This window comes from Delphinus delphis, chromosome 1, assembly GCF_949987515.2.
Source record: "Delphinus delphis chromosome 1, mDelDel1.2, whole genome shotgun sequence".
In the NCBI taxonomy this organism is placed as follows: domain Eukaryota; kingdom Metazoa; phylum Chordata; class Mammalia; order Artiodactyla; family Delphinidae; genus Delphinus; species Delphinus delphis.
Window position 1 is genome coordinate 81,220,881 of NC_082683.1, and position 11,682 is coordinate 81,232,562.

General features: G+C 41.9%; 1 protein-coding gene across 1 annotated transcript in view; it reads right to left on the reverse strand.

Annotated features, from left to right (window-relative positions):
• Nucleotides 1-10,332, reverse strand: part of DIPK1A (divergent protein kinase domain 1A) — a 119,941-nt gene extending 109,609 nt beyond the window's left edge. The window contains exon 1 of the mRNA XM_060025641.1: nucleotides 10,224-10,332. Within this exon, the coding sequence (XP_059881624.1) occupies nucleotides 10,224-10,277 (54 nt within the window). The 5' untranslated portion in view covers nucleotides 10,278-10,332. The remainder of the gene's footprint in view (nucleotides 1-10,223) is intronic.
• Nucleotides 10,333-11,682: the final 1,350 nt, after the last annotated feature.

Below are 11,682 nucleotides of genomic sequence, written 5' to 3' on the forward strand. Positions count from 1 at the left end.
GAGATAGCTGCATTCCCATGGTCACTGCAGCATTATTCACAATAGCTGAGACATGAAAACAACCTAAGGGTCCCAAGTGTCCATTGGAAGATGAATGGATAAAGAAAATGTGGCATATACATACACCATGGAATACTACTCAGCCATGAGAAAGAAGGAAATACTACCTTTTGCAACAAAATAGATGGACCTTGAAGGCATTATGCTAAGTGAAATAAGCCAGACAGAAAGAAAAATATTACATGGTATATCATTTATATGCAGAATCTAAAAATTTTTTAAAAAGTCGAAGTCTTAGACAGTAGAAAAATGGCTACCAGAGGCTGGGAGGTGGGAAAAATAGGGAAAGGCCAATAAAAGGCCAGTAAAACCTTACAGCTGCACAATGAATAAGGTCTGAGGATCTAATGTAAAACATGGTGACTATAGTTGATAACACTGTATTTTGTTTTTTAAAGATGATGCAATCATAAGTTATTTAGGAGGTGCACTAGTGGAATTGCTGAGGGATTAAACATGAGGGTAAGGAAACAGGAAGAGTCTAGAAGGACTTGGGTATATTTATCTCTTGAGTAACTGGAGAGTATCACTAACTGAAATAGGGAAAGAAGCAATTTGGGGGCAGGACTTTAGCTTTGGACATGTTGAATACGAAGTGCTATCTAGAGGTAGATATCAAATAAGCAACTAGATGCAAATCTGAAGTTCCGGGTGGGGAGGTTTGGGCTGGGGATACAGAGTTGAGACCCATTAGTATTTAGGTTGTAGTGTAAGCCATGTGAAGAGATGCAATTACCCAAGGAGACTACAAAGTGAGAAGTAGAGAAGCTTGAAGTCCTGAGGAAAGCAGGGGGCAAAGGAAGATGAGATTGAAAGGAAAGTGTGGAATAAACGATAGAATAAGAATAAAGGAAGGTCAGAGGAGCAAAGAAGTAGTGAGTGAGCAAAGAAGAGTAGCTGAAATGACAGAACATGTGATCCTGACTAAATAGGGAAAAGAGGGAAGCCAGAGGAGGTTGGCAGATTGGAAGAAATGGGGGTGGCAAGAGCCTCAATTATAATGACAATGATGAGGATGATATGATGGTGCTGGTGGTAACAGTAAAGAGTAAGAATGTGAAAGAGACAGCAGTGTGTGCTTAGCATGAGCTATTGGAGTTCAATATCTCAGAGTCATTACAGAATATTTTTGAATATATGTAAAAATATATGTACTGTACTATATCATTTTGCACATCCTGAGTACTAAGCTCAGGATAAAGGACAAGACCAGGGTAATAAATAGGCTCTGCCTTCACTGGATACGAATTTAGTTCTACTGGATCAGGTGTGACTGAAAAATCTTACAAGCTGGCACATTAAAACAAAACCAAGCATTGTCTTCTTTAAGGGGTAAAGAACAACAATGTTAGTTAATTACAGTAATAAACAGAAAGAAATAGGTTACATTTTAAAGAACCTTTTCTTAGAGTTCATGAAGTGATACTTTTCCACTTTTACTTCAGTTTGTACAAGGATACAAAAGATTTAAGAATAGTATCTATTGTAAAAACAAGTATCACCACATGTGGTTGTTAAAATTTTTAAAATCTCTTCTTTGGCAATATCTTAAAAACCTAATAGTAATGGGGGGAAAACCAAAATATTTTAGGAAATGATTGATTTTTTTAAACTGTCAGAATTTTCAGTTGTATTCTTTCTGGGGTAGACAGAATTCTAAAGCTGTCTCCCAACATTCCCACTCCCTGGTTATTTAATCAAACACTAATCTAGATGCTGCTGTGAAGAGACTTAAACTAGAGATATTATCTTGGATTATGCAGGTGGACCCAATGTAATCATATGAACCCTTAAAAGCAGAAGAGGAAGGAGTCAGAGAGATGAGGCAGAGAAAGGTAGTAAAAGGCGGAGGCAGAAGAGTAACATTCAAAGCCACCCACTGTTACTGGCTTTGAAGATGGAGAAAAGAAGCCATGAACCCCGAAATGGAGGCAGCCTCTAGAAGCTGAGAACAACCCCCAGCCAACAGCCAGCAAGGAAATGGAGCCTTCAGTCCTACTACAGCACGGAACTGAATTCTGAAACCAATCTGAAAGGGCCTGGAAATCAATTCATTCCCAGAGCTCCAGAAAGAAACTCAACCCTACTGATGCCTTGATTTTCAACCTTGTGAAACCTGGAGCAGAGAACCAGCTGGGCCATACCGTCCTGGGACTTCTAACCTTCAGAAGTGTGAGATACGGGTACAAATAAATGTGTGTTTTCTTAAGCTGCTAAATCTATGGCAATTTGTTATAGGACCACTGGGAAACTAACAATGCTTTCTTTAATCACTGACTTCAGGGCTTCCCTGGTGGCACAGTGGTTAAGAATCTGCCTGCCAATGCAGGGGACACGGGTTCGAGCCCTGGTCTGGGAAGATCCCACATGCTGCGGAGCAACTAAGCCCATGCGCCACAACTACCGAGCCTGTGCTCTAGAGCCCACGAGCCACAACTACTGTAGCCCCCACACGTAGAGCCCGTGCTCTGCAACAAGAGAAGCCACCACAATGAGAAGCCCGCGCACCGCAACGAAGAGGAGCCCGCTCACCACAACTAGAGAAAGCCCGTGCACAGCAACAAAGACCCAACTCAGCCAAAAATAAATAAATAAAATAAACAATAATAAAATTTTTTTTAAAATACTGCATGATTCTACTTACATGAGTTATCTAAAGAAGTCAAACACATGGAAACAGAAAGTATAATAGAATGTGGTCACCAGGCTGGTGAGGAGGGGAAAATGAGGAGTTGTGCAATGGGTACAGAGTTTCAGTTCTGCAAGATGAAAAAGTTCTACAGATCTGTTGCCAAAAATGTGCATATATTAACAGTCCTGTACTGTACACTTAAAGATGGTTAAGATGGTAAACTTTATACTGTGTGTTTTGGCCACAATAAAAAACAAAAGAAAGAAAAAACATACCCACACATCATGATCATACCTAAAAAGATAATTATTTAATTTCATTAAATAGTCATCAAAAAAATCCCCTACTATTTCTAAAGAAAAATTCATCCACTAATATTTTGGGTTTTTAAAACATGCTCATTTTACAGTATCCTGGTTTTTCTAAACTCATATACTTTCTAGATTAAAGGGTTTTAAAGGAAAATTATTCACAAAATATCCGAATGTCTAGAAATAGATACGTTAAGAATGTGAGACATTTATCTTTTCAATCAATGTAAAAAGATGGTATTTAACAGAATAGTATAGTATTGTTTTTCAAAGTAACTTTAAAAAATGAAAACATTAAGATGAAAACTTCTAAAAAAAGAAAACTTCTATAAAGAATACAAAACAACATTAAGATGAAAAGCTGAGGCACTAGGAAGATGACAATGAAGAAACCTTTTTACTATAAGCTGCAGCCTGAAAGTGTGTGAGGATGAAATCTGCCTGAGAATTCACCATTTCTTTTGAGTTTCTAACAGGGGTAGAAAAGCAACTTATGGTAATATCAAAAGGCTGCATTATAATTCTATGCTTGATTTTAAGACATTATGGGATACAGATGCTCCCTGTGTATTCACAAGTCTCAGAAAGCTAATCATCATTCTGGAGATTTCGTTTCAGGCAAAGGCAAAAGTGTAGCTCTGAACAGCAGGTATAATAAACCTATATTATTAAACCATGCTACTTATAGTCCTTCTCCCTTTGGAGAACAGGAAACAACTACTTGCTCTTACTATCCTTAGATTTAGAATAATCCTGTGAGCTGAAAATGAGCAAAAAGCCGTATTAGTCTTACTACCATATTTGTCAACATTGTCACTATTACCAGCTAATCTGTATCAGTAACCCTATCTGGCACTAAATCCTGCAAAATATCCACATGAAGTCATAAAGAACCAAACTATCTACAGTAGTCATATTTGAAGACTAGTACTAATGTAAGTCAAAGAGCCAGGCAAGTATCAGAAATGTTAAGCAAGTGCCAACACCCGGATTAGAACATGCCATCTATCCATCCATTCATGACAGCCCTACTGAACACATATTGAAACTGTTAGTCAAGAGGATGCCTTAAGAAATCTAAAACTTTTGTGATTTAAAGGACTTGAAAAACCTTCGGAAGTACCCAAGAGTCTCAGACTTCAAATTCCATTAGAGTTGCACCAGCTTTTTATATGTAACAGGGCATGCAGGCAGAATAACTGGAATGGAAAATGTGTCTAATCTAAGTATAGAGAATTAGCTTAAATTGTCTTAACTTTCATTCTTCCAGGACTTAATGATAGTGAGAAGGAAGAAGGTATTAAAAAGTAAAACCAATGAATTATAGGGCTGCTGTGTTATCAGTCCCACTCAGACTGAGTAAACACTAAACAAAGTGGATCCTAATTTGTAGAAAACATGATGCTAAAAACAGACAAACGCAGGTGTCATTCTGGGTCACCATGCAGGCCACAAGGAGTATCATCACAATGGTGTGTGGAAGAAAAACACTGCCTAAAAATGGTCCAAACTGGTTAACACACCTACAGATTCTGTTCTCATCGACAGGATTCTACTCCGTTCAATGTGCCACAACATTTAGCTAGTCCAGGAAGTACTATTTCCCAGGTAAGTTTTCAACAAAATAGCTAGGAAGGGCAGAACCGCAAGTTAGTGTGCTCTGAGAATACTGCCTAGCCATGAGCTGCTTGTTGCTCAGGTAAATGCTTGTGGGATATCACAATCCCTCCTGGCTCACAGAGAGGCCGCAAAGGCAAACAGTGTGCCTGCACCAGTCCTCTGGATGAAGTACTCCCTGCACCAAAAAGCTGGCATTAGTGGAATCTACAAGAGGCAGAAAGAAGGAACACATGAATGGGATAAACTCAGTTTCTTTTCTTTCTTTTTTTTTTACAGCTTTATTGAGATATAATTCACAACCGTACAGTTTATTCATTTAAAGTATACAATTCAATGGTTCTTAGTATATTCACAGACTTGTGCAAAGCATCAATTTTAGAACACTTCCATTACCACAAAAAGAAACCTCATATCCATTTCCCCCCAACCCTCCCAGCCCTAGGCAACAACTAATCTATTTTCTGTCTTTATAGATATGCCTTTTCTGGACACTTCATATAAATGGAACCACAGAATATGTGATCTTTTGTGAGTGGCTTCTTTCATACAGTGTTTTCAAGGTTCATCCATGTTATAGCACGTATCAATTCTTCATTCTTCTTTATTGTTAAATAATATTCTACTACATGGAATATCAGTTCTTTTCTTCACAAGCAGTACAATCTCTTTTGCTATATAAACAAAACTACAAAAAGTACTTAGGTCCCCACATTAGTCCATAAATGCCTATTTAAGCCATATTATAGCTGAAAACTTATAATTGCATAATACTACGGTTTCTAGAAACATTACCAATCATCACAGTGATATCTGGATTAAAGAAATACTGAGAACGAAGCTCCTTTATAATTAAGTTAATTGCTTAAATTTTTTTCCCTGTAAATTGCAGTAGGAAGAGGAACTTGCAAGCCCTAAGGCGCAAACACCTCAGGACAAAACTACTTTTTGACTCCACCCACTTGAAGATGAACAGCAAAACGGCAAGTATACAAAGCTGGTGTCTGCAACTTCCCTCTCTTCTTGCTGGGCCCTTCATCTCTTCCCCCTATCTTTGACATTCAATACTCTTCACCCCTCCTCCTAGTTCCAAAGAAAACAAGACCTTTTATATCTGTTGACTAATTACTGCCTCACTTTAAATTAAAATATTACATTTACATGAAAATGTTAATTAAACCAGACATTTTCTAAGACATTCTCCCAAAACCTGAAATGAGAGTTAGTTTCCCTGCAAAGAACTTCTGGTAGGAACAAGCTGGTAAGCGGAGAGGCTTTTGTTTTGTTTTTACCAAAAGATCCTCTCAAATCATAGTAAACCCACCCCACGGCAAATTGAATTTAGTCAGTCCTCTCAGGGTAATGCATATCTAAGAGGACAGTGAGAGAAAATAAGGACCTGTTATTAATTTTGTTAGGCATGATAATGGTATTATGTCTAAAGATATCCTTATCTGTTAGAAATTCATACTGAGGTATTTGGACGAAATGATGTGATACCTGAAATTTGCTTCAAAATACTCTAGTTGGAAAGAGGACATGGGGGAGGGGAGATGAAACAAAATACTGATAATTGTTGAGGGTAAGTGATAAGGTACATGAGAGTTCATTATTCTTTTCTGCTTTATGTATGTATAAAAATTTCCATAGTAAAATACTTTTTAAAAGAGAGAAACTGTTCTGTTCCTCTCAGGCAGTCTTTCGTTCCTTTTCCTTCGTAACACTTACTGTTGTCACTATATATTTCTTTTTTTAAGTTAATTTTTTTTAATTTATTTATTTTATTTATTTATTTTTGGCTGTGTTGGATCTTCGTTGCTGCACGTGGGCTTTCTCTAGTTGCAGTGAGCGGGGGCTACTCTTTGTTGAGGTGCGCAGGCTTCTCATTGCGGTGGCTTCTCTTGTGTGGAGCACGGGCTCTAGGCGTGCGGGCTTCAGTAGTTTGGCACACGGGCTCACTAGTTGTGGTTTGCGGGCTCTACAGCGCTGGCTCAGTAGTTGTGGCGCACGGGCTTAGTTGCTCCGCAGCATGTGGGATCTTCCCGGACCAGGGCTCGAACCCGTGTCCCCAGCATTGGCAGGCAGATTCTTAACCACTGCGCCAACAGGGAAGCCCTAAATTAATTTTTATTGGAGTCTAGTTGCTTTACAATGTTGTGTTAGCTTCTACTGCACAGCAAAATGAACCAGCCATACATATACATATATCCCTTCCCTTTTGGATTTCCCTCCCATTTAGGACACCACAGTGCATTAAGTAGAGTTCCCTGTGCTATACAGCATGTTCCACTCAGTTGTCTATTTTATACATAGTATCAATGGTGTATATATGTCATCCCTGTCTCCCAATTCCTCCCACTCCACCCCTTTCCCCCTTGGTATCTAGACATTTGTTCTCTACATCTGTGTCTCTATTTCTGCTTTGCAAATAAGGTCATCTATACCATTTTTCTAGATTCCACATATATGTGTTAAAACATGATATTTTTCTCTTTCTGACTTACTTCACTTTGTATGACACTCTCTAGGCCCAGCCACATCTCTACAAATGACCCAATTTCGTTCCTTTTTATGGCTGAGTAATACTCCAGTGTATCTATGTACCACATCTTCTTTATCCATTCCTCTGTTGATGGGCATTTAGGTTGTTTCCATGTCCTGGCTATTGTAAATAGTGCTGCTATGAACATTGGGGTGCATGTGTCTTTTTGAATTATGGTTTTCTCCGGGTATATGCCCAGTAGTGGAATTTCTGGGTCATATGATAGTTCTATTATTAGTTTTTTAAGGAACTTTCATACTGTTCTCCATAGTGACTGTATCAATTTACATTCCCACCAACACTGAAAGTGGGTTCCCTTTTCTCCACATCCCCTCCAGCATTTATTGTTTGTGGATTTTTTGATGATGGCCATTCTGACTGGTGTGAGGTGATACCTCATGTCACTATATATTTCTAAGATTATTTTATTAATGTTTGTCTCCCTGACTATACTTTAAGCTGCATGAGAACCACAAAGGTGTTCTGTTTAGCTCCTTTAGAATCTCTACCACCTCACAGTTTCTGGCATGTGAGAGGCATCCAACAAATATTTATTAAGTAAATAATGGAGTCAATAAAATTAAGTCATATCATGCCCCCAGATAAATAAATACTCAATAAATAAAAAGGGGGATGGTAGAAAGTCAGGGACCTTTGGTTGAAGGAATTTAACATATTTACCTATATGTATTTACCATTTAAGTTCATATGCTTTTCTATTAAAAAATGTAGTAAAGGTGTCACAAAATAGATTTAACTTCCTCTAGATAATCCTCACTACGTTCATGTGATTACTCAGCTAAGAACTACACCCTCCACTTCATGATGTGGAAACTATAGAACTGAAAAGTTGTGAAATTTTTTCAAGGGCATAATGAACCAGATGCACAAATGAACAAAACTCAGCTCTGTTCTAATGCCTCAAGCCTCATGCTGTTCCCAAAGGAACATGATTTTATTCTCAAGAAAAAGAAAACAATAAAAATATAAAAATAAGAGTAATGTATATGTTAATTCAACTTTCAGTGGCTGAGAAACTGAATAGCTAGCTGTATAACAGTCTTAGATTAAAATATTTTATTTTAACTTCACCTAAAACAATTTCAAGGTTGAAGCACCTAATGGTAGAGGAAGTATTAAAAACATAAGGTGAGGCATTTAGGCAATAGAGAACAGAAGAAAGCATGACACGAGTAACCTGAAGGCCTTTTTTTTTTAAAGCTGGTTAAATTGAAACAGTATGGTGAGGGACAACCAACAAGAAAATTCATAAAGAAATTCATAAAGAGAATAAATACTAATACCAAGACAATGTTTAAAACACCAGCGTACCCGGTTCCCAAGTTTTAAATTTATTTATCTCAAATATAATACTATAATCAATAAAGATTTCTATTTAATCATTATTTTATATAGAAATAGCCTACTAAAATACCACTATGCCCCCAAATTCTTTTGAAATGCTTAAAACCTGCGTTTACCTTAATTTGGTAATAGATAATGATGCACACATTCAGGAAGGCAGAAACACCAAATGTTTCCCATTAACAGAAGCATAACTATTTGTAAAACTAATCTTAACTCAGCCAATCTGAAAGCTCTTGTACTATGGTGCCAAAAAAAGTCACAACCACACCTGTGGAGAACAGTGAGAACCAAATGAGTCACAGTCTAAAAGTCTGCCACGAAATCGAATAAATAAATAAATAGCTAGACAGTTTTAGTTAAGAAAAAACATTTAAAATATCTCAATAAGCTTATTTTGAGTACAGAGTCTGGAAAGATTTTTTTTTCTCTCTTACATAAAGGGTTACAAAGAGGTATAACTCTGGCCTGGGTTGAATTCTAGACTGGGTAGCTCTACTGTTACTCAAGGCACAGTTACTACTGGTGGAGCTGCTACAAAGACTCAGAACGTTCCGTTTCACTCCTGTACTCTTCATATCATGGGCTGTCAATCATGCTTCCAACTTGCAGTACATCACTCATTGCAGAATAACGATTCACACATGCTATTTCCAAACAAAAATGTAAGATTTACTTGCCCCATGACGCTTTCTTCTCAACTTTTAAAATAATTGATAAAAGCACCAGCTGAGCATGAATTCCCATCCTAAAATAATCTATCAATAGCCTTAAGCCTTTTAAGGTAAGCGGTAAAGAAATACTGTCCTCTGAATGCAGACAACACTGCAGACCCACGCGAGGCATTGATTTGTAGTTGTTTTTCCACTGGGGTGATGGATTTGCGCTCAGCTACTCACGGTGTCTACTAGGTCCCCCTGGTGACCAACAGTACATGAAGACAGTAGTAGGGTTCGAAGACACAGACTGGCAGCGGAACAGAGGGTGGAACGGGAAATCATGAAAAATTAACACGCCAACAGTACACATGACATGACTGAAAATTACGTTTGCATTGTTGGGGTATCTGAGATCGGCCAAGACACTGTCCCCTTCCTTTTAAAACGCAAACATCCATCCGCCTCGCTTGGGCTTCGGAGCCCTACCTCCCATTTAAATCACGGGTGTGACGGAGAGACCGAACCAAGGGGTTCAGCCCGAGGCACATGCCGCTTCTCCAGGGTTTGGGGAAAACACTGACGTGACAAATTACCATAATTTTCTAAAATATGGAGGAATGACACACCACCTTTCCTACCACCTACTGAAGACTCAGGACAGAGTCGAGAACAGCCGCCCTGAGGGGCCCACCACGGAGGGGGGAGGAGAGCACCGGCCCAGGGAGAAGACGGCGGCACGTCCCGAGCCCAGACTGCGGAGCCCCGAACGCGAGGGGCGTAGGGTCGCACCCGGGTCACGTCCCAGGGCTCTCGGGATGACAGGGGCGCGAGGGCGAGCCCGGGCCGGCCGACATGCGGGGGGCGGCGGGACAGCGGCTGGGGCTGCGGCGCCCGGGCGGCGGGGGAGGGCGCGCCGCCAGGTGCCGGACGGCAGGGGGCAGCGGGGTTCGGGCGGGCGCCGGACCCAGGGAGGGAGGAGGGAGGCGGGCGAGTCCCGCGCAGAGAGAGGGCGCGCGGCGGGCTCGCCGCCGGCCTACCTGGAGGTAACAGGGTTTCCTTAGCCAGGCCCCCGGACAGAGACTCCTCGCCATGGTAATCACACATCGCCCCGCCGCGCCGCAGTCAGAGGCGGACCCGAGCGCTGGCGACCCGGCTCCCCGCCTTCCCCCGCCCCCAGCTCGGCCGGGCCCGCCCACTCCTCCGCCCCCGCGGCGGCGCGCGCCGCGCTTCCCCCGGCCCTGCTGCGGTGACTGCAGCCGGCTGCCCGAGGCCCGGCCTCCTTCTCTCCTCGCTGGGCTGCCGCGGCTGTCAGAGCCGCCGCCGTCTCCGGCATAAAGGGGAGTCGCGCCTCGCCTCGGCCGACACAAATCCAACTGCGCCTCGCGCTTAAAGGGGAGGCGTGCGGAGGAGGGGTGGGGCGCCGCGGAAGAGGGGGTGTCGCACGCTCGGCGCCAGAAGGGGCTGGTCGAGCCGGTTGAGGGCTTGCGCCCCGCGGACGGGAGAGCCCAGCGCTCAGACGTCGCCGACCTGAGTGCCTGTTCCCGGCTTCCCGCTCCCAACGCTGCGCGTCCCCACCCCGCCCGGAGGGTCTGACGCTCCCTTTGGACGCTGCTCTTTCAGGCCGGACGTGTCTGGGCGGGTTGCGTGGAAATTCAAGGGAAGCTTGGGGCTCCTTCCCGGGGGACCGGCTTTTTCTCCTTGGAGCATGGTGGTCCGTTTGGCCGCGGGAGGCGCCGGCGGGCGCATCCCCTGAGCGAACGCAGACGGGGCTCCCCTCTGCTGAAGTCAACGTGCCCGCCAAATACAGTTCTCTAACGGCCTTCAACTTTTTTCCTGAGTACTTTTTAGCAAGTCTGACCTTTTGGGTCTGTATTGTTTTCAGACAGCTTCAGAGTTTTCCTGGCCCCACCCAGGAACCCTGAGTCAAAAGAAAAAAGAAAAATATTACTGAGTTAAATACAGTACTGAAGACAGGAGACCTAGGACGTGGCATAGCTACTCAGTTAAGGCTACATAGCACAGGGTGTGGTGTCTTTCTTTTGACAGTGAAGTCCAAATAAGGGAAAAAACAGCCACCCTAGCGGGAGAACAGCTGTTGATCCTAGTAACTTGTAATGGAGGAAGATATGTTTTTGCTTCTTTTTACCCGGTATACCACCTTTTCACGTGACGCCAACAAAGTTTAGGTGGCCACTTAGAACTCATTCGGGCCTGTTGCTCTGACAAGAGGTTTCCCCAGAAGCAAACCTTTACTCACTAATACTGTGGTTTTTACCTAAGCTTTGTTCTAGTGCTTTCCGTTTATGAAGAGATGCTTTCTTGTCCGCCCCCACCCCTCCCCGTCCAAGCACAGACACAGGTTTAAAACCTGTGTGGTATTTTATTACCACGTATAAAACTCAGAGGAAAACATAGGAAGACCACTCTTTGACATAAATCACAGCAAGATTTTTTTGATCCACCTCCTAGAGTAATAGAAATGAAAACAAAAATAAA